The sequence below is a fragment of the Geotrypetes seraphini genome, chromosome 18 (assembly GCF_902459505.1).
Source record: "Geotrypetes seraphini chromosome 18, aGeoSer1.1, whole genome shotgun sequence".
NCBI classification, from domain to species: domain Eukaryota; kingdom Metazoa; phylum Chordata; class Amphibia; order Gymnophiona; family Dermophiidae; genus Geotrypetes; species Geotrypetes seraphini.
In genome coordinates, this window is record NC_047101.1 from 23,571,395 (window position 1) to 23,595,279 (window position 23,885).

Consider the following 23,885-nt stretch of genomic DNA (forward strand, 5'->3'; position numbering starts at 1 on the left):
TCATAGGAAGCACAGTAAATTTTGGCAGATAAAGACCCGCATGGTCCATCTAGTCTGCTCAACAATTTGGCCACAGTTGAATCTGGTACTCTGCATAGGTTTCACTCAGTAAAACAGACCACCCTCTCTCACTATGATACTCCCCTCTGTAAACGTTATTTCGATCTCTCAGGAAGCTCCAATTTTCATGTATTCTTTACCCATGGAACCCCAATTAATATGTATCTTTTCTATTCTAGGCTTTTTGTTATTTCGCTGACTGTCCAGCCTTCTTTCAATGTGAACCGCCTAGAAGTTGCTTGACTATGGCGGTATAGAAAAATAAAGATATGATTATTATTATTATTGCCCAAGTTATTTATTTATTCATTCAATTTTCTATAACGTTCTTCCAGGGGAGAATGGTTTACATGGATTTATTCAGGTATTCAAGCATTTTTCCTTGTCTGTCCCGACGGGCTCACAACCCATCCGATATACCTGGGAGATGCAGCTTTTTATTTCTGAGAGGCAGTTGTGTAGTTTGGAGATTTGGGTGTCTCGGTTTGAGCCTAGCGGTAGGAACAGTTGTATGTCATCGGCGAATGAGTAGAACTTTATGTGGTGTTTTAAGGTGATTTCTATCATCGGTCTGATATAGAGGTTAAAAAGCAGAGGGGACAGGAAAGTGCCCTGAGGTACTCCATATTTTATCAGTTTGGGTCACAATAGGGTAGATCTTAGTAGGATACTTTGGGTCCTATGGCTCAGGAATGACGAGAACCACCGGAGTGCTTGATCACTGATTCCAATATTTGCGAGTTTGACGAGGCCTGATGATTGCCGATTTCCAGCCCTGCCGTACCACTCCTGCTCGCAGGGAGGAATTTATTACAGGTAGAATCAATTTGATGAAGGCATCTTTTATGGCCATCAGGAGATTTGGCAGGCACGGGTCAAGGATGGATCCAGAGGGTCATAGCGCGGTGGTTGTTTTTGCTAGGTTGTCATGAGATGCTGGTTCAAAGCGATCGAGGTTTTCGGTATTGGGGTCTCTTGTGGACGGGAAAGGGTCATTTTGGGTGTTCGTTGGGTTTTGAGGTGTCAGATCATGATTTGCACATATGTGATCGATTTTTTTTCTTGGAGGTTGTGGAAGGGTGGTTGGTGTCCTTGGTCTGGAGTTCTGCAGCTGAGTTCACGAGATGGAACGTGATAAGGTGGTGGTCGGACCAGACTGGTTGAGAGACATAGCATTGGATGTGAGGGTTGATGGGTTGGTCTTTTTGTGTGAAGACTAGGTCAAGGGTATGGCCCGGTGTGTGGGTGGTTGAGGTGAGTTACTTTGTAAATGTAATATATTACACTTCCTATTTACCTGTTTAATAAAAATAATAAGTTACTATGAAAAGTAATACATTTGAGGTACTAGTTACTTTTTTAAAAGTAATACTTCACAGTTGCTAGTTGCATGTTAAGTTACTTTGACTATATAAAGTAATGAGACATTATATTACTCTTTAGTGGAAAAAGTAATGAGTTATTTCATTAATTTTCACAAAAGTAATATTTACAATTATTTATTACTTTAAAAGTAATATATTATTGCCCAATACTGGTTCTTCTTCTTCACAATTAAGCATTGTTTTACTTAATCTGTCTCTCCCTGCCAATTTTAGGGCACAGACCATAGAAGTCTGTTCGGCGCTGGTCCTATTTCCCAACGATTGGAGTTACCGTCAAAGCCCACTCTAGCCTTGTTACGGACATGGGATTTGTTTTGCTATTTAGGGGACCCAGGCCATAGAAGTCTACCCAGCATTGACCTTACTTCCCAACCTCTGGAGCTTCTGGATTGAACGAGCATACATACACATACACAATGGAAAGAACGCCTTTTGGAAATGTTGGGGCTGATACTGAGAGGTTGGCTAATCCCCGCAGTTGGGGGCTGAGCCAGGATATTCAATGCTAGTCTTTTTCCAGTGACTGGCATTGAATATCTTGTCTGTTTTTAGGTCTGGCTCAAACTTAGACAGCTATGTAGATTTTAAGTGCTGGCCAACTAAGCTATAGACCAGCTAACCCCCTCTTTTACTAAGGTGCGCTCATCGATTAGCACGCGCTAAACGCTAACATGTCCATAGACTAACATGCATGCGTTAGCGTTCAGCGCATGCTAATCGGTTAGCGCACCTTAGGCCCTCTTTTACTAAAGTGCGCTAACCGATCAGCACGCACTAAACGCTAATGCGTGCATGTTAGTCTATGGACGCATTAGCGTTTAGCACGCGCTAATTCAATAAGCGTGTGCTAATTGGTTAGCACACCTTAGTAAAAGAGGGCCTAAATGTGACTGGTCAGCGCTTAAAATTAGTGGCTATCATCTATATAGCTGGCCAAATTTTAGCTGCTGCTAATATTCAATGGAGATAACAAGTTATCTCCCACTGAGTATTAGCGGGTAGCCAGGCAAACACTATTTAACTGTTTAAGAGCCATTCATTTTCTATCCCGTTCTCCCCCAAGAGCTCAGAACGGGTTACAGGTTAACATCCTCTATAATAAAACACTAAGCGCGCATGCGCACTTAGAGTTTTGTGATTGTTGCGCCGTGCTGTGTCCTTCCGTAGCCGAATTCCATTTTGGAACACAGAGGCAGGGAACACGCCGGCGACTCCCCCCTCCCGCCCTCATCCACCAACCGCTGCTGCCGCTGCTGCTCCTCTTCACAGCAGCCTTTTGAGGTTTGCCGGCCGGCTGTAGCGAACCTCGCAGGCCGCTGTCCACTTCGGTAGCAGCGATCGCGTCAGAGGGAACGTGCTACCGAGGTGGACCTGCGAGGTTCGTTACTGCCGGCTGGTGAACCTCAGCAGGCTGCTTTGTTGCAGAGGAGCAGCAGCGGCGGCAGCGGTTCGTGCCGGTGGGCCAGAAGACACTTGGAACCATGGATGGAGGGAAGGTACGAATGGTAGGGGGGAACAGAAGGGAGCCACGGAGCAGGCAAGCATGGCACAACAGGGGACCAGGGGGAGAGGGAAAGGGGGCTGCTTTGGGGGGAGGGGGTGTGCTGGGGGGCAGATAGCAATCATGTGTCCCATGCTGGTAAGAAGTGGAGGGGGAGAGGGAAAGGGGGCAGCTTTGGGGGAGGGGTGTGCTGGGGGCCAGACAGCAATCATGCTTTGCTCTAAGAGGAGGGGGGGGAAACAGAATGGGGCCAAGGAGAGACAGGCAGGCATGACGCAACAGAGAAATACAGGCAGGCAGGGGGCCAGGGAGACAGACAGACAGGGGGCCAGGGAGAGACACAGACAGAAAGAATGACAGACAGACAGCATCCAAGGAGAGAGACACAAAGAAAAAAATCCAGACAGACAGACATCTACGCTAGCGCCCGTTAATGTAACGGGCTTAAACACTAGTACGTAATATACAGTCAACAGGTTACAATTTGCCATAGCTACAGAGCAAGATTTTTCAGTACAAGTTTTTATCTTAATGCGACACATACCGAGGATCTTGTACCGACAGCCATTTCTTTGTAATGTATCAGCCGTGGGCGGGGGAGTGAGGTGAAGAGGTCTGTTTTTATTGCTTTCCTAAATGCTGTCATCTCATCAGAAATTCTGCCACTCTCCAAGCAAGTTAAAAATCACCGAGAATGTCATACGATATACTTTTCCAATGTGGAGGAAGAATGCACTGCACGCGTACTACGCTGTGGAAGTTTCAGACTTACGATAGCATCCCCCTGTTTTACTAAGGTGCGCCAAGCGTTTTAGCACGTGTTTAGCGCACGCTAATCCGACGCACGTAATAAATGTGAACGCGTCCATAGACTAACATGCACGCGTTAGCGTTTAGCGCAGGCGTGTCCAACCTTTTGACTTCCCTGGGCCGCACTGGCTGAAAAAAAATGTTTCTGGGGCCGCACAAACGCTGCAGCAAGACGGAGGAGGGAGCCGGCAAGACGGTAAACACCCGGGAGCAGCAGAGGAAAACACTGCATCGCCCTCGACCGGAGCCGCACAAAATACTTCACGGGGCCGCATGCAGCCCTCGGGCCGCAGGTTGGACACCCTTGGTTTAGCATGTGATTAGCACGCGCTAAAATGCTTAGCGCACCTTAGTAAAAAGGAGCCTTATGTGCACATTTGCATATACTGATGAGTTGCAGGAACTGACTTGTTTACATGCACTATATTTTAGTAAATAAGTAGAGTTGTGACAGGCCTCGGTAACTACACTTAACATGTCCAAAACTAATTACCATGTAGGGAACCTGCAATTTGGTAAGAGGACAGAAATAACTGTGAACTCACCCTGTTCTTAAACGATACTAGCTCTATAATTACTCTGCCACTACATAGTTTTATTTATCATGGAATTCCCCTGCCACTTCTTGGTACAGCAGGATTTGCCATGGAAGTTCCCTGCTAGAAACTGGGTACTGTATTCTCCTATCATGCTAAAGACAGGACCCCTTACTGTGACATAATATCTATTAAAATGAGATCTCCTACAGCTACTCCACATGGTATCATTGTATTCCACTTTACTATAGAATGACACATTGCACAAAAATATTATATATTGTTCTACCTCTTGCAGCAAAGGACTACCCAGTCCTTAAATACAGAACCACCCTGAAATCAGATGGTAGAAATTTATCATGGAATCCCGTAGGTCAGGGGTGTCAAAGTCCCTCCTCAAGGGCCACAATCCAGTCGGGTTTTCAGGATTTCCCGAATGAATATGCATGTACTGCTTTCATTGTATGCTAATAGATCTCATGCATATTCATTGGGGAAATCCTGAAAATCCGACTGGATTGCAGCCCTCGAGGAGGGACTTTGACTGACACCCCTGCCATAGGTGCTACCATACATGAGATTACTCAAGCCTAAAAGAATGCTATCCAATAGATAGGGCAGGCATCATTGCAGGGCCTACTGGCCTTCTAAAGAGTTTGAGTTGCTGGTAATAGGGTTGGGGCCACCTTATGGATCTCTAGTGCAGTGATTCCCAACCCTGTCCTGGAGGAACACCAGGCCAATCGGGTTTTCAGGCTAGCCCTAATGAATATGCATGAGAGAGATTTGCATATGATGGAAGTGATAGGCATGCAAATTTGCTTCATGCATATTCATTAGGGCTAGCCTGAAAACCCAATTGGCCTGGTGTTCCTCCAGGACAGGGTTGGGAACCACTGCTCTAGTGGTTCTGTAAGAGGCTTCAGAGAGTTCCAGCTAGGGCAGGGGTGTCAAAGTCCCTCCTCGAGGGCCACAATCCAGTCGGGTTTTCAGGATTTCCCCAATGAATATGCATGAGATCTATTAGCATACAAATAGATCTCATGCATATTCACTGGGGAAATCCTGAAAACCTGACTGGATTGTGGCCCTCAAGGAGGGACTTTGACACCCCTGAGCTAGGGTGACCAGGTCACCCATTGCAGAAGGGAGACTTTTTGGCCAGTCCTGATTTTAAAATTGCATCCCATAGCAGTGTAGTATTTGTAGTCCATAAGCCTATCCATTGAAATCAGGGCTACGAGTTCCATAATGCATCAGGATTAGGTTGGCAGAAATCCAGGACTGGCCATAAAGTCTCCCTTCTAGAATGGGTAACCTCATCACCCTAGTTCCAGCTGCTGTAGCAGATGCATGGATTTGCATGGTGGCTGACCCCTGATGAGGCATTTTGGTATTCCCTTGGCCTGATTTCTCCGTGATCATCTGCTTTGCCTGCTGCTTCTGATGACCCTGAGTGAGGCAGACGAAGCAGAAGTAACAACAATTCATTGTGGGGTAGGACAGCGATTCTCACTCTTTATCCCTTAGTGAGCTGAATCTCAATTTTAAATATTTTCTTTTTTCCCTTCCACTCTACTTAATTCTGTTGAATTCTCTGATGTAAAAGGGCTACACTAGAGCCCAATCCAACCCAGGGCTTTACCCTAAGGCACAGAGTTGGGAAAAATGTTTAGAGAGTCAGGACCTGAAAGTCAAACAAATATTTCGCTCTCAAAGCCAGGGGTGAATGACTTGCCTTATGCTTTCTTGGATTACTCTTTATTTCTGAATGAAGATTATAAGCGAAGGAGAGAGACTATTTTGATATCTGTAATTTTTTTGCCAAATTAAAAAAAAATAAATGAAAGAAAGAATTGAATTGAATTCTGTTAGGTAATATTATATACTCTTTCTTTTTCTTACATTGCAGTGAGACTCCATGACAGTATATCTGAAGAAGGTCATCACTACCTGATTTTTGATCTGTAAGTAGCACTTGAAAAGATGACCTCTAATCTCCAGGTGCACTCTCTCTTATCACTCAATAATCAAATCACCTTGGTCTTCAGTACTTAGCCCAATGTCAGATACTCTTTAGTGGACAATTGCTCTGTTTATTGCGATTACATAGAAACATAGAAGATGACGGCAGAAAAGGGCTACAGCCCATCAAGTCTGCCCGCTCTGCTTACCCACCCCCTGTCTATGCACTAATGACCCAATTTTCTTATCTTGACCCTCGTAGGGATCCCACATGGGTATCCCATTTATTCTTAAAGTCTGGCAAGCTGTCTGCCTCGATCACCTGCACTGGAAGCTTGTTCCAATGATCAACCACTCTCTCTGTGAAGAAATACTTTCTGGTGTCGCCATGAAATTTTCCGCCCCTGAGTTTGAGCGGGTGCCCTCTTGTGGCCGAGAGTCCCTTGAGAAACAAAATATCATCTTCCACTTCGACACGTCCCGTGAGGTACTTAAATGTTTCGATCATGTCTCCCCTCTCCCTACGTTCCTCGAGAGTGTAGAGCTGCAATTTGTTCAGTCTCTCTTCGTACGAGAGACCCTTGAGCCCCGAGATCATCCTGGTGGCCATCCGCTGAACCGATTCAATTCTACGCACATCTTTACTGTAATGTGGCCTCCAGAATTGCACACAGTACTCCAGATGAGGTCTCACCATGGCCCTGTACAACGGCATTATGACTTCACCCTCTTAAGGAAGTTACACTATTCTACTTCTGCATCTCTTTTGATGCCTTACCAAGAATTTCCAAAGGTGACTTTTTTCGGTGCTGCACGTTAGTCTGGTTTTCAGGGTTTCCGCAATGAGAATGCATGAAATAGTTTTGCACGCAACAGATGCTGTACAAATTCATACATATTAATTGTAAAGAAGTAAAACAAAAAACAAAGAAAATAAGGTGATATCTTCAAAATCTCATCATACAATGCATTGTTAGTCCAATAAAAAAGGTAACCCTTTTGCTTCAGATCAGGAAAAGACAAATGTTGACAAATATCAGTAAATATAAGGAAAACATGAAAGCATTTCAGGGATAGGGATAAGAAGAGGGAGGGGTGGGTGGGCAGGAGACAGAAATGTGGCAAAGCAATTTTAAATGTCTTTATAGTGGGAAAGAAAGCCCAGATCTCTGTTAAGTCCTGTCTGGGAGGTTTCAAAATACCTTATCATTTTGATTTCAAAGGTTTTACATTCTTGGATTGTTTTAAAGTTCCCTTTTAGTATTCTCACCATAAAATTGTTGGTGTAACATAGTAACATAGTAGATGACGGCAGATAAAGACCCGAATGGTCCATCCAGTCTGCCCAACCTGATTCAATTTAATTTTTTTCTTCTTAGCTATTTCTGGACAAGAATCCAAAGCTCTACCTGGTACTGTGCTTGGGTTCCAATTGCCGAAATCTCCGTCAAAACCTACTCCAGCCCATCTACACCCTCTCCAGCCCATCCTCCACCAAACGGCCATATACAAACACAGACCGTGCAAGTCTGCCCAGTATTGGCCTTAGTTCAATATTTACTATTATTTTCTGATTCTAGATCCTCGGTGTTCATCCCATACTTCTTTGAACTCCATCACCATTTTCCTCTCCACCACCTCTCTCGGGAGCGCATTCCAGGCATCCACCACCCTCTCCATAAAGTAGAATTTCCTAACATTGCTCTTGAATCTACTACCCCTCAACCTAAAATTATGTCCTCTGGTTTTACCATTTTCTTTTCTCTGGAAAATATTTTGTTCTACGTTAATACCCTTCAAGTATTTGAATGTCTGAATCAGATCTCCCCTGTCCTTCCTTTCCTCTAGGGTATACATATTCAGGGCTTCCAGTCTCTCATACGTCTTCTGGTGCAAGCCTCCTATCATTTTTGTCACCTTCCTCTGGACCTCTTCAAGCCTTTTTACTTCCTTCGCCAGATATAGTCTCCAAAATTGAACACAATACTCCAAGTGAAGCCTCACTAACGACCTGTACAGGAGCATCAACACCTTCCTTCTACTGACTACGCCTCTCTTTATACAGCCCAGCATCCTTCTGGCAGCAGCCACCGCCTTGTCACACTGTTTTTTCGCCTTTAGATCTTCGGACACTATCACCCCAAAGTCCCTCTCCCCGTCCGTGCATATCAGCTTCTCACCTCCCAGCATATACGGTTCCTTCCGATTATTAATCCCCAAATGCATTACTCTGCATTTCTTTGCATTGAATTTTAGTTGCCAGGCATTAGACCATTCCTCTAACTTTTGCAGATCCTTTTTCATATTTTCCACTCCCTCTTTGGTGTCTACTCTGTTACAAATTTTGGTATCATCTGCAAAAAGGCAAACTTTTTCTTCTAACCCTTCAGCAATGTCACTCTCAAACATATTGAACAGGATTGGCCCCAGCACCGAACCCTGAGGGACTCCACTAGTCACCTTTCCTTCCTTCGAGCGACTTCCATTAACCACCACCCTCTGGCGTCTGTCCGACAGCCAGTTTCTGACCCAGTTCACCACTTTGGGTCCTAACTTCAGCCCTTCAAGTTTGTTCAACAGCCTCCTATGAGGAACTGTATCAAAGGCTTTGCTGAAATCCAAGTAACTTACATCTAGCATATGTCCTCGATCCAGCTCTCTGGTCACCCAATCAAAAAATTCAATCAGGTTCGTTTGGTACGATTTACCTTTTGTAAAGCCATGTTGCCTCGAATCCTGTAACCCATTTCCTTTCTTTCAGCAACACTTCCATTATTTTCCCAATAACCAAAGTGAGGCTCCCCGGCCTGTAGTTTCCTGCTTCGGTCAGTTTTTCCAAAGTGTTGTCCGACAGAGCTGACAGTCTGGTTGGTATTGCAATTCTTAATATGATAACTATTTAGGTCGATTCTGCCTTTAGCATTTGGCATGTTCACCGATGTAACATCCCTCTTTGCACTTTTGCATCGAATGATGTCTACCACATTAGAAGATGAACATGTGAAGGATCCCTTTATGCTGAATGTTTTTTCCCATATGAGTGACTGTGGGATCCTTTGAGATGTGCTTACACAGTTTGTCATACCACAAGGATGTGTACCATTCTCCTCTTCATGGCTTTTTACCCATTTTCGTTTCATAAGAACATAAGCATAAGAACATAAGCAATACCTCCACTGGGTCAGACCTGAGGTCCATCGTGATTAGCAGTCCGCTCATGCTGCAGCCCAACAGGTCCAGGACCTGTGCAGTAATCCTCTATCTATACCCCCTATCCCCTTTTCCAGCAGGAAATTGTCCAATCCTTTCTTGAACCCCAGTACCGTACTCTGCCCTATTACTTCCTCTGGAAGCGCATTCCAGGTGTCCACCACACGTTGGGTAAAGAAGAACTTCCTAGCATTCATTTTGAATCTGTCCCCTTTCAACTTTTCCGAATGCCCTCTTGTTCTTTTATTTTTTGAAAGTTTGAAGAATCTATCCCTCTCCACTCTCTCTATACCCTTCATGATCTTGTAAGTCTCTATCATATCCCCTCTAAATCTCCTCTTCTCCAGGGAAAAGAGTCCCAGTTTCTCCAATCTTTCTCTTTCTCTCCCTCTCTACTCTCTCTATGCCCTTCATGATCTTAAAAGTCTCTATCATATCCCCTCTAAGTCTCCTCTTCTCCAGGGAAAAGAGTCCCAGTTTCTCCAATCTTTCTCTATCTATCTCTTTCTATTTCTGTCTCTCTCCCTTTCTCTCTCTCTTTCTTTCTTTCTATCTCTCTCTCTCTATTTCACTCTGTCTCCCTTTCTCTCTCTCTTTCTGTCCCTCTCCACTCTCTCTATGCCCTTCATGATCTTGTAAGTCTCTATCATATCCCCTCTAAGTCTCCTCTTCTCCAGGGAAAAGAGACCCAGTTTCTCCAATCTCTCAGCGTATGATGAGAGGTTTTCCATCCCTTTTATCAGACGTGTCGCTCTCCTCTGAACCCTCTCGAGTAACGCCATATCTTTCTTAAGGTACGGCGACCAATATTGGACGCAGTATTCCAGATGCAGGCGCACCATTGCCCGATACAACGGCAGAATAACTTCTTTCGTCCTAGTCGTAATACCCTTCTTGATTATACCTAGCATTCTATTTGCTTTCTTAGCGGCCACTGCGCACTGTGCCGTCGGCTTCATTGTCATGTCCACCATTACCCCCAAGTCCCTTTCTTGGGTACTCTCATTCAAAAACATCCTTCCCATCGTATAGTTGTACCTTGGGTTTCTACTTCCCACCTGCAATACTTTACATTTCTCAATGTTGAACTTCATCTGCCATCTCGCCACCCATTCCCCTAGTTTGTTCAAGTCCCTTTGCAATTCTTCGCATTCCTCTTTAGTCCCAGCTCCACTAAATAGTTTTGTATCGTCCGCAAATTTTATTATCTCACACTTCGTCCCTGTTTCTAGATCATTTATGAATATATTAAATAGCAGCGGCCCGAGCACCGAGCCCTGCGGAACACCACTCGTAACCCTCCTCCAGTCTGAGTAGTGACCCTTTACTCCTACCCTCTGTTTCCTGCCCGCCAACCAGTTTCTGATCCATCTATGTACGTCTCCTTCCACCCCATGGTTCTTCAGTTTCCGAAGTAGGCGTTCATGGGGTACCTTGTCAAAGGCTTTTTGGAAATCTAGATATATGATGTCTATGGGGTCTCCTCTGTCCATCCGTTTGTTAATTCCTTCAAAGAAGTGCAATAAGTTTGTTAGGCACGATCTCCCCTTGCAAAAACCATGTTGGCTTGTTATCAGAAGTCAGATTTGGTGGCTGACGGAAGGCCAGCACAGGTGGAGATGGGAATATTTATTTTAGTAATTCATCTTTATGAAGTAGTGGTTGGAGATCTCTTAGAATTTTTCTTAGTTTTTCCAGCTCTGGATTGTATGTCACTACCAACGCTGTCCTGTCTGTGGTTTTCTTATCCTTCCTCCCTCTTCCTATCCCCGAAATGCTTTCATATTTTCCTCATATATACTGATATTTGGTAACATTTGCATTTTTCTGATCTGAAGAAGAAGGGATACCTTTGTAAGCTCATCATAAATTGCATTGAGTTACCAGAGGTAGGCAATTCCTGTCCTCAAGAGCAGGGCTGGATTTAGATGAAAAGAGGCCCTAGGCTATTCCACTTATGAGGCCCTTTCACCTCCCATTTTTAAGTTTGTAAATTACATGAGAGATAATAAAATACATCATTACTGTGATATATATCAATATGTTAAATGAAACATGTTGTTATTGGTACTAACCTTTATAAAAAATGTGACACGGATAATAAATAAAAAAAAAGTCGAGAACACTTATTTGGACATTTATTCTCAGCACCATATATAGTACTTGTAACAATAACTAATCAAACATAACACACAACATTGCCCCTTCCTATGTCCATAGTGCCCCCAGTGTGTCCTTCCTCACCTCACCCCCCCTCCGATGCCCGCCTGCCTCCCATCCCCATCCCCCTTCCACTGAAACCCCCACCCCACCCCCCACCCCAGATGCCAGTCTGGGCTGCCCTGTCCTGACGGATCCACGTTTTGCTCTCTCCCTACGGGGCTGGGCTTTGCCCAGCTGTTTCCGGACTGGCGTCTTTCCCTCCCCGATCCTCCTCCCAGGGCGAGAAAAAGAAAGGGAGAAGCCGAGTCGGCGCTCCGTTGCGGCCGGAGCCGGTTCCAATCACGAAGCGTAGAATTTCTCCTTATTTTCGGTTCAGTGTTTTAATGTTCACCGTTTTTATAATAGTGTAATTTTAATTTTGCTAACAATTTGAATGTAGGCCCCTCTTGATTTGAGGCCCTAGGCTGAAGCCTAGTTAGCCTATAGGAAAATCCGGCCCTGCTCGAGAGCCAGAGCCAGGTCAGGTTTTCAGAATCTCCACCATGAATCTGTAGGAGATGGATTTGCATGCACTGCCTCCTTGAGATGCAAATCTATCTTGTGCATATTTATTGCAGATATCCTAAAAACCTGGCCTGGCTCCAGCTCTCGAGGACCGGAATTGCCTACCCCTGCTGTAAAAGTAGTAAAGACAATATTCAAAAGAGAAAAACCTGCACTAAGGCCCTGATTCTATAAATGATGCAATCATCCGCTAGGCGCTGTTTATAGAATCGCGCCTAGTGGTACCTAAGCAGTCTTACGTGCCGACAGATGTTGAAACCTTACGCGTACTCCATTTATGCCAAGGTTTCTTGGCCTAAATGATGAACGCATCTAAGTCAAAGCATGTCCCAAATCCGCCCCTAACCACGCCTACCTCAGGCAGGCAGTCGACGCCGGCGCCTGTCCTCCCCAGCATCTCACGGCACACCTGAAATCTCAGGAGGCACACAGTTTGCAATACGCTGGGCTAGATCAGTGATTCCCAACCCTGTCCTGGAGGAACACCAGGCCAATCGGGTTTTCAGGCTAGCCCTAATGAATATGCATGAGAGAGATTTGCATATGATGGAAGTGATAGGCATGCAAATTTGCTTCATGCATATTCATTAGGGCTAGCCTGAAAACCCAATTGGCCTGGTGGTCCTCCAGGACAGGGTTGGGAACCACTGGGCTAGATGATAGATTTGCCCATCAGAAGCGTTCGGAATGCATACATTTCTGTGACATGACTGAAGGCGCTTGTAGAGAGCAGATTTGAGGGTGGCGATTGCAAATTAAAATATGGGCGTAGGATAAAGCACAAAATTAACCCTTTAATTGGCAGATGGTGAAACGGCTGCTTTAACGTAACTCGACGTTGAACGAGAGCGACGGTGCCAAGTAAATAGGCGTTTGGAGATGCAGTTCACCCATATGAGCCGTAGAAGATGCATGTTGCTTCTGAGCAAGAATGCCAAATATAGGGTTAATGTAAATGGGTATGTGTGGGGCTTTAGTAGGGCAAGTATCCTTTAAAAAAAACCGGATGCATCTTAAAGTATACCCGATGCACATGTTCGGTGACCTGTTATAAGTGATGACAGTACTTGTTTAAAATAAACTTCAGGGGATAAATGCATCAGGGAAGTGTAAAAATAGAAGCATCAATAAATAATTCAGGACCCCTGGAAGGGATTAAGCTCCCCAAAGCTTGCATATGTTCTGAGTGCTTAGATATTACAAGACACTGATTTTTCACCAAGATTTTCACTGAGGACAGGATGCACAGGGCTGGCTTCTTCCTGGTGGTGTTGCGAGGATGAGAGGTGCCCCTCCCCTGCCCTCTTCTCCACCCCCCAGTACTCCTTTCCTGCGCCCTCCTGCCACAGGCATGCGCTTCCCTTCCCCCATACCTCTGTAACGTTCCTGGCGTGAGCAGCAACCCCCAAGCCGCTGTCACGCCAGTGTTTCTTCCTCTCGACGTCGCTTCCTCGGCGCGGGTCCGTGTGGTGACATCAGAGGAAGAGCTGACGCTGGTGCGACAGCAGATTGGGGATTGCTGCTCACGCCGGCAACGTTAAAGAGGTACGGGGGAAGGGTAGCAGCGGGGGTAGGGAAGGAGCGAGGGAGGTGAAGAGGAGGATGGGTGCCTGCACCCTCACCAAGATGGCAGTCGGGGTGGACTGTCGCCACCTCCACCTCCCTTACCACGCCTCTGCTTCTTCCTCCTGCTGGTAGTCGCTGCGCTCCCTCTGCCGCTGATCAGCTGAGCTAGCGTGGGAAGAGTGGAGCCGTGATCAGTGGTCCCACCGACTGCTAAAGCGCGTGAATGATCTACTCGTAAGAGTGCTTTCTTCTGATTTGCTCCTGCCTTATGAAATAGGATCCCAGGAGCAATACGTGTGGCGGGAAATCTGAAAATTTTAAAGCTATGTTAAAAACTCATTTCTTTATTCAGACCTTTGGCGATCAAGGGTATGTTCAGGTACTTTATTTAATCTTTATTTCTTTGGATTTTGCTCACTACCTTTTTAGGTGAGTTACACTCAGGTATTTATCTTGGCCTGCATTAGGTCTCTCCTATCTTTTAATCGAGTTCCTTTCTTTTAATATTGGTTTTACTAGTGTTTAAGCCCGTTACATTAACGGGTGCTAGAGTAGACGTCTGTCTGTCTTTCTTTTTTTTCTGTCTCTCTCCCTGCCCTGTCTATCTTTCTTTCTTTCTTTTTCTCTCTCTCCCGCTGTCTTTCTTTCGTTCTGTCTCTCTCCCTGCCTCATCTTTTTTTCCTTTCTTTCTTTTTCTCTCTCCCCCTGCCCTGTCTATCTTTCTTTCTTTTTCTCTCTCTCCCGCTGTCTTTCTTTCGTTCTGTCTCTCTCTCTCTCCCTGCTCAGACCCTAACTGAAGCCGTTTTCCAGCTGTGCCAGCTAAGGGATCCCTTGCCCTTTCCTCAATCCAGCTATGGCTTCCACTTTCCAGTGGCTATCCCCTGTATCATTTCTCAACAACCCAGGCCCCAACTCTCAATCAGGCATCTTCTTCCTCCTTCCCCACCCAAATATCAGTAGCAGCGGCAGCAATCCTGACTCGCCAACCCCCCCATTCCTTAGCCAAAGCAGCAATGGCAGCGCTGTAAACAGGCTGTTCGTGGCCAGCCCCGACAGGGCCTTTCTTCTACCGCATCCGAAGTGATGTGGCAGAGGAAAGGCCCTGAAGGGCTTGCCGTGAACAGCCTGTTTACAGCGCTGCCATTGCTGCTTTGGCTAAGGAATGGAGGGTTGGCGGGTGAGGACTGCTGCCACTGCGCTGACGTTTCCTCCCTGCTCAGCAGCTTCCTCTACGGAGTCGCCGCCGTGGTGTTTGCCACTTCAAACTCCGTGCCTCCACCTGCGCAGAAAACCGCCACACACAAAACGCCACAGGCTCCTTCTACTGCACATGCGGGGCCACGGAGCTACGGATCACGGAGGCAGGGATCACGGGGCCACGGAGCTACGGATCACTGAGGCAGGGATCACGGGGCCACGGAGCTACGGATCACGGAGGCAGGGATCACGGGGCCACGGAGCTACGGATCACTGAGGCAGGGATCACGGGGCCACGGAGCTACGGATCACTGAGGCAGGGATCATGGCGGTAGGAGTGCACATGCGCGCTTAGGGTTTTATTATTATTGATTAGTTGCTGAAAAACACCCTAATCTGCTAAACCAAGTGATATACAGCAAATTTTAATAAACGATAAATAATGATGGCCTGCTTTCCTGCTTTCTTCTGGCATTTATCATCGTGACTGTCTAGGTGGGTCTGACTCCAAAGCCACCTGTAGCCACGTCCCTTGTGCCACACCTTTATTTCCAGCTAAAAACACACACCGGGCCAGTTCCTAGTTCATTCTCTGTCTGTATGAGGAACATAAGAGCATAAGAATTGCCGCTGCTGGGTCAGACCACTGGTCCATCCTGCCCAGCAGTACACTCACACGGCAGCCCTCAGGTCAAAGACCAGCGCTCTACATGAGTCCAGCCTCACCTGTGTACATTTCAGTCCAACTTTGTCTTGAATCCCTGGAGGGTGTTTTCCCCTATGACAGACTCCGGAAGAGCGTTCCAGTTTTCTACCACTCTCTGGGTGAAGAAGAACTTCCTTACGTTTGTACGGAATCTATCCCCTTTCAACTTTAGAGAATGCCCTCTCGTTCTCCCTACCTTGGAGAGGGTGAACAGTCTGTCTTTATCTACTAAGTCTATTCCCTTCAGTATTTTGAATGTTTCAATCATGTCGCCTCTCAATCTCCTCTTTTCAAGAGAGAAGAGGCCCAGCTTCCCTAATCTCTCACTGTACGGCAACTCCTCCAGCCCCTTAACCATTTTAGTCGCTCTTCTCTGGACCCTTTCGAGTACTACCCTGTCCTTCTTCATGTACGGCGACCAGTGCTGAATGCAGTACTCCAAGTGAGGGCGCACCATGGCCCGGTCTGTTCGTGATCCCCTTTTCAATCATTCCTTGCATTTATGGTTCTTCAGCCTGTGTGGGAGACACCTTCTCTGAGCCTCTTTTTTTTTCTTCCTTTCGCTACCTCTTTCTTCGTTATAGACCAAGAAATGCAGAAACCGCCAGTAAGAATATGGCGTACACGAGTTCTCTTATTACTTGTTAAAATTCTAATGTTGTAAAAATATTCATTACATTTTAGTGGGAGAATTCTCACACAAAACAACTCAACAACAGTTGGCATTTACAGGTTTCACAGAATCCAGCAGAGAGATGAGAAAGCAACACTTTCCCCAGCTGTTTGCGATTCCGTTGAAAGAAGTGTTCGCTTTCCGCAGCATTCTGCTTTAAAACCCACAGAAGGAGGAGAGGGACGGTCCCTTAACTTTTTCACAGTGGTGAACGGCTTGGTTTAGCGAGTTTTGTTGCGCAGTGAAACTCCTTCCCCTGCAGCCAGCACATGATGGAGCAGAATTAATTCTTGCTTATTGATAAAAGATACGCATGGAACAAAATAGGGCTCCTTTTACAAAGCTGCGGTAATCGCTCTATGGTTGGTGTAAACAATCACACCTAAATATGACGCGCAAATCCACCCTACTATGCGCGTATCCATTCTGTTGTAGGTGCCCACTTTCCTTTATAGAGTAGGGCAAATTCATAAGAAGCGCCCAAACATTAGTCGCCAAAATAGGCACCGTTCAGCGCAATTCACGTAAAATTGGACGCTGTTTAGTGAATCAGGCTGAGCGGCACCTATTTTGGAGGCGCCCAATACATAGGCCAGCTCTAGGCACAACTAAAAGTTAGGCGGCCCTGCGAGCGCTTAAGCCCGCTTAAGAGCAGCGATTCTGCAACAAGGCGCCTAACACGAAGCCACGCCCACGCCTAACATGCATAGCGCCTATTTTTTTTGAAGGCCGCTTAAATTTTTAGAGGCGCCTTGTTACAGAATCGCTCTTTCTTGATAGGCGCCTAAGTTTCAATTACTGTTGATTAAGAAGATTAATTGAGCTTGTTATTCAAATTAGATAGGCGCTTATATAGGTGGGCACCTCCAAAATAGGTGCCTAATATTGGGCGCCGGTTACGGAATTTGGGCCAATAAGCTCCAGAGGTGCTCTGTTACAGAATTGCCCTCTTCTCGTTTTCGGAGCTGCGGCGGGAGGGCATCTGTGGATGTGCAGATGTGATGCGATGATGTCACACGCATGTGCGGATGCCCGCCTGATGCGGTTCCGAGCTAGAAGCTTTTCAAAACCCAAAGTGCTCTGGCACTCCATGGATAATTGTTGCTGAATATCCGTGGTTAGCCTGGTCACTGGACTTAATACAGTGGTCTCAAACCCGCGGCCCAGGGGCCACATGCGACCCGCCAGGTACTATTTTGAGGCCCTCGGTATGTTTATCATAATCACAAAAGTAAAATAAAACAGTTTCTTTATCATATGTCTCTTTAGCTATAAATGACGATATTATTATTAAGACTTAGCCAAAAGGAAAGATTTATAAACTATAAACAGTTTTGCCTCATGCAAAATTGTCATTTCTTTAATAAAACATTAACTTTTTCTGAGGCTGTCCAAGTACCTACAAATCCAAAATGTGGCCCTGCAAAGGGTTTGAGTTGGAGACCAGTGGCCTATAGGAAGAGGAGATGCAAATATTAAGAGTCTTAGCCAATAGGGAGAGGAGGAGATAGTGGATGCACTGGATGGGCCATTTGGCCTTTATCTGCCATCATGTTACAATGTTTCTATAATCATAAAGTTCTATGACATCACAATGCAGGTGTAAAGAGCCAAGGCCAATAGGGAGAGGAGGAGATAGTGGATTCTCTGGATGACCCATTTGGCCTTTATCTGCCATCTTGTCACTATGTTTCTATAATCGTAAAGTTTTATGACATCACAATGCAGGTGTAAAGAGCCTTAGCCAATAGCAGTGGTCTCAAACTCAAGGCCACCAGGTACTATTTTGAGGCTCTCAGTATGTTTATCATAATCACAAAAGTAAAATAAAACCGTTTCTTGATCACATGTCTCTTTAGCTTTAAATTACAATATTATTATTAACACTTAGCGCAAAGGAAAGATTTATAAACTATAAAGAGTTTTTACCTCATGCAAAACTGTCATTTCTTTAATAAGACATTAACTCTTTTTTTCTGCGGTCCTCCAAGTACCTACAAATCCCAAATGTGGCCCTGCAAAGGGTTTGAGTGTGAGACCACTGACTTAATAGGAGTGTCTTCCTCCCAGATGAGTCCCACTGAATTTTAGATGGCAGCACATCCATATTTATTTAATGAATTTGTTTCCTATCCTCTTCTCCCCAGCGAACTCAGAGCGGGCTACGGGACAACATCCATAAAATATAAGCATAGGAAAAAAAATTGTGTTGTATTTTATGCAATTTCCCCCCTCTTTTACCAAGGTGCGCCAACCGGTTAGCGCGCGCTATACGCTAATGCATGCATGTTAGTCTATGGACGCCTTAGCGTGTGCTAATCAGTTAGCGCACCTTGGTAAAAGAGGGGGTTTGTTTTGAGTTTATGACATTGTTAACGTTTTATTTTCTTGTTTCATTTGTTTGAATTGGAAACGACCCAAAGAGATAAAACAAATATCACCTTTATCATGGCACCTCTATTAGTAACCTCACGTATGTGTCTCATTCACAGCGTCACAGGTGGAGAGCTGTTCGAGGACATTGTAGCCAGGGAGTACTACAGTGAAGCTGATGCGAGGTCAGTGTTGCCGCTCAATTGAAAACCTAGGGTTTTTCTTTTTTTTTTTAAAAAAAAAAAATGCAAATGTTTTATGGACGACTAACTCCATCTCTGGGATTGGGGTGGGCTCAGAAAGATGGTGTCTTTTGAGATTAGCATATTTTCCTATGCTCAGTTTCGTCAACAAACGGAAAGCTTCCTTCCACTTGCCTCGTAGTTTTGCTTAGGCTGAAGAAAAGCATAAATCATCCACACACAGTGGATCTTCATCAGGAAGGAGCCATTACGCTTCCAAACTTGCAGCCGGTTTTGTACTTATTTGGCTTTATATCCCGTCCACCCCAGGAGATCTCAGAATGGGTTACAAGTTTACATACCGAAGCAAGCATGGTAAAATATAACACGACAAACATGGCTCAACCAGCATTGCATGACAAAGCATAAGACGGCAGCTTAGCGTGGGCAAACATACCCACGTTATAAACGCATAGCGCGTTAATATTTCGTGTGCGCTAAAAAGCTTAGTGGGTATGTTTATCCTGCTATGCTATGCTTGTATATAAGAGTATCCCCCTCTTTTAAGAATGCATAGCGTGGGTCTTAGCGCCGGCAGCGGCGGTAAGTGCGCCGACGCTCATAGGAATTCTATGAGCGTCAGAGCAGTTACCGCCGCTGCCGGCGCTAGAACCCACGCTATGCATTCTTAAAAGAGGGGGATACTCTTATATACAAGCATAGCATAGCAGGATAAACATACCCACTAAGCTTTTTAGCGCACACGAAATATTAACGCGTGCTGAACACGCACTAAATGCTAACGCGTGCACATTATCCTATGGACGCGTTAGCGGTTAGGGCATGCATTGATTTAGCATGCGCTAAATCCGCGCTAAAACGCTTAGCGCGCCTTTGTAAAAGAGGGCCATAGTATTACAAGCATGGCGAGGCAACCATAGCATTACAATCCGCTCTGTCTTTCTAGTTCTAGGTGGAGCACATGGTTACGTACATAATTATCATACAACATATAACATACAACATAAAAACATTCAAAATAAAACAAGATAAAATAGGTTAAAAATTTTTTAAAATATGTATTTATATTCTGCTCTATCTTTTCAAATCTAAGGGCTCCTTTTACTAAGCTACGCTAGCGGTTTTAGCGAGTGCGCCAGATGCTAACGCCTCCATTGAGCTGGCATTAGTTTTTGGAGCATAGCGCGGGGTTAGCGCGTGGGGCAATATAGCGTGCGCTAAAAACGCTAGCGCACCTTAGTAAAAGGAGCCCTAAGTGAAGTTGGTTCGTTCAGTAGAACTAAACAAAATCACGGTTTAAATGCAAGTATTTGTATTAAGTGTAATAGGGATCCTGGTACTTTAACTCATGCGTTTTGGTCATGCCCTTTAATTAGGTCATTCTGGTCTGCCATCCTGTTATTTTTCGGTTCATTATGGGGTAGTTCAGTTGTTGATTCATCTAGGGGAGTAATTTTTGGAAAAGCTGAGGCTTGTGGGGTTTTTGCTAAAAAGAAGTGTCTCTTATTTCAAAAGGCGTGTATAATAGGACATAAATGTATTATGCAATTTTGGTTAACAAAAGAAGCACCTAGTTTCTGGCATTGGAGGAACCAGTTTCATCGTTTATTGTTATTTGAGACTTGGGAAGTTAAGCGTTCGGCTAGGAAAATCCGTATGTTTATGGAAATTTGGGATCCGTATATTCAGAATCTTTCAACTAAGGCAAGAAGTTTAATTCTTAATGATTTACATTGAAGCTTTGATTATTTATTTAAAAATTTCCAGTTTTTAATTTTTTTATTATTCTTTATTTTTGTTAACTTTCATTGGGTTTGGGGGGGGTGTAATTTTTGGGTTATTTTATTTCTTTAATAAAAGGTTTACACATAATTTAGGGGATAGGGAAGGGAGGAATAGGGGGCAAAGGTGAATAAGGAAAAGGGAAAGGGGGTAGGGAATAGGGGAGGGTATTGGGGATTGCAATGGGTAATTTGGAAATATATTTTGAAGAAATGAAAGACATTTCATGGAAATTAATATGATGAATTCTAATGTAATGACTTTTATTGTATTTTATTATTGTATATTTACTGATTTTTTTCAATAAAATGTTATAAATTAAATGCAAGTAGTAAACCCATACTGTGTTAGCGTAAAATCATTTGTCCGAAGTTCTCTGAAGAGCACTTTAAAAAAAGAAGTTTTGGGATAATATCCCCCCAATAAATCATATATACTATCTTCCTTCTAAAAAAGAAATGGGAGTTGACCCCGAAAATCTTCAAATAAATGCGGCCGAGGCTCCATTAACACCCCTCTTTTACTAAAGTGCGCTAACCGATTTAGAGTGTAAACTGATTTAGTGTGCACTAATCGAATTAGCGCACGCTAACCGCTAACACGTCCATAGACTAACATGCACACGTTAAGTGTTTAGCGTGCTCTTATTCGATTAGCGCGCACTAAATCAGTTTGCGCACGCATTAAATCGTGTCGCGCACCTTGGTAAAAGGACCTATAAATGCGACTGACATTCTTGAATCAACGATATCTGAAAACTCTGAAAGGGCAGCTTTATTAGTGTCTCTAGCATTTGAACAGGATGTCAACGCCATTTTCAGGCTATTTTTTTTTTGTAATTCTCAGAAATTCTTCTATGGTAAAAAGGTTTGGCTATTCCCAGATGTGACCAGACAAACGCAAGAGCGAAGAAAATTGTTTCTGGCAATGAAATCAGAAGTGATATCTCTGGGTGCCTTTTTTCTTTTGTCCTACCCTTGTAAATGCATGATTAAATATTTGGGGTTAAAATATAGTCTCCCCCCCCCCTCCGAACAACTAAAAGCATTTGTAGATATGAAAAAGCTGGTAACTGGTAATGTTTAGTATGGGAACAGCTAATATATTGTTGTAGGAAAGCTGATAAGCCTTGCCTGCATAATTGATTTTTGCAATAATTTTCTTCTTTGATCGATACCTGGATCCCTCCTGAGTAATATGGGGCCTAAGGAAGATAACGGCGGGATCTGGATAGCCCCTGCTGCCGTCCCCAACCCCCACCTCCCCTTAACCTTGTCCCAATAACTGAAACCACACACCAGCTTGGAATATAGCCGCAGCTCAATTTATTAATCAAATAGCAACTAAATTCATTTGCATAAATTAACATCCTTAACACAGTAACTTCATATAACAAAATCTGCCAGCTCCTCCCGAGCTACCCGGTGTAATCATCAATAAATGGCCCCCAACCCCGCCATGAACAGCAAGAGTCTGAGGGGTGGCATGATCTCATGCCCCTTTAACCAGGTCAATAGACCCCAAGACACGGCTCCCAGCCGGCCCTCCGCTCATCGCCGGATGAGCCCCAGCACCCAGTAGCTCGGGAGATCCGCCTACCCGAGCTACTAAGGCCATTAATAGAGGGCGGGTGGGCGGGGAAAAAGCCGCCCTGGAGGACCCAGAAAAAACCCAGTCCTCCAAGGTCCCGGCTTTAAAACCTCCTCCGTTGCCGCCCCCTTTTCCCCCTTAACCAATCGCGCACCAATTTTCTGGCGCGCTTCTAGCCAACCCGCTTACTCCTTTCTCCTCTCCTCTCCCTAACCCTTCCTCAACAACTCGTGGGTGACACAGAGCTCCCAGCCCCGTGTTATCATACGCCCTTCGAGACGGGCTCTCGGGCTACTCTTTTCGATATTTTCTTTATGTTATTAATAGAGTGCTAATACAATTATTTCTTTCTGTATTTCTTAAGCAAGTTTGTCCTTGTGAATAATGATTAAGGGGCAAATTCTATAAGAAGCGCCCAAACGTTAGTCGCCGAAATAGGCACTGTTCAGTGTGATTCACGTAAAATTGGGCGCTGTTTAGTGAATCACGCCGAGTGGTACCTATTTTGGAGGCGCCCAATAAATAGGCCAGCTCTAGGCACAGCTAAAAGTTAAGCGGCCAGGCGAGAGCTTAAGCACACCTAAGAGCAGCGGTTCGGCAACAAGGCGCCTAACACGAAGCCACACCCCCAACATTCATAACGCCTATTTTTTTTGAAGGCCGCCTAAATTTTTAGAGGCGCCTTGTTACAGAATCGCTCTTTCTTGATAGGTGCCTAAGTTTCAATTATTGCTGATTACAAAGCTTAATTGAGCTTGTTATTCAATTTAATAATAATAATTTTATTTCTTATATACTGCTATACCGTGAAGTTTGAAGCGGTTTACAATAAAGATCCATTTTGTCAGTACATGAGATTCAAGGTGGAAAGAGTATAAGTTAGTTTCGGAGCTTGAATTGGGGGGCGAGGTGGGGAAGAGGGTCGTAGCGAGGAAGAGTTGGGTTTGGGAATTTAGAATTTGTTAAACAATCGAGTTTTCAGGGATTTTCTAAAGTCTGCGTATGGAGTGGCCTCAAGTATGGGTTTTCCAAGCCAAGTGTTCAGCCTAGCTGCCTGGAATGATAACATTCTATCTAGAAACTTTTTGTATTGGTAAGACTTCAAGGAGGGGTAATTAAATAGGTTTGTTCTGCGAGTGCTCTTGTTGGACTCGTTGGGGGGGGGGGAACTGGGAGATTAGGTAAGCTGGAAGAATCCCAGATAGACGCTTATCTAGGTGGGCGCCTCCAAAATAGGTGTCTAACATTAGGCGCCAGTTACAGAATTTGGGCCTAAATGCAAATAAATAAATAAAAGAATAATAATTAAAAAAAAGAAGTTTTCTGAAAAAGCTTCACTGTTATGTCCTTGGTTGAGCTGAAATACTGGACTACACTTCTCCCTCTGTATACGCGATTTCGACTATTCACGGTTTTTAGCTTGCTGGCTCCTCCCCCAAAATTACATCAGCTTGCATAGACAAATTACTGATTCCAAGTGTTTACAGAGAACATCGTTGATTCCCAGCACTTTCTTCACCGTGTTTTTTGCCTCTCCTTCAGGAACAGGCCAGGTCTCCCACCATGTTATTTGCGGTTTCACCATATTCACGATGGTTTTT

At 44.7% G+C, this 23,885-nt stretch overlaps 1 protein-coding gene across 2 annotated transcripts in view; it reads left to right on the forward strand.

The window, feature by feature from the left end:
* CAMK2A (calcium/calmodulin dependent protein kinase II alpha) overlaps window positions 1–23,885 on the forward strand; it is a 220,790-nt gene that overhangs the window by 101,790 nt on the left and 95,115 nt on the right. For both annotated transcript variants that reach the window (XM_033927288.1, XM_033927289.1), the window contains exons 4-5: window positions 6,205–6,259; window positions 18,829–18,894. In XM_033927288.1, coding sequence (XP_033783179.1) covers window positions 6,205–6,259; window positions 18,829–18,894 — 121 coding nt within the window. The remainder of the gene's footprint in view (window positions 1–6,204; window positions 6,260–18,828; window positions 18,895–23,885) is intronic.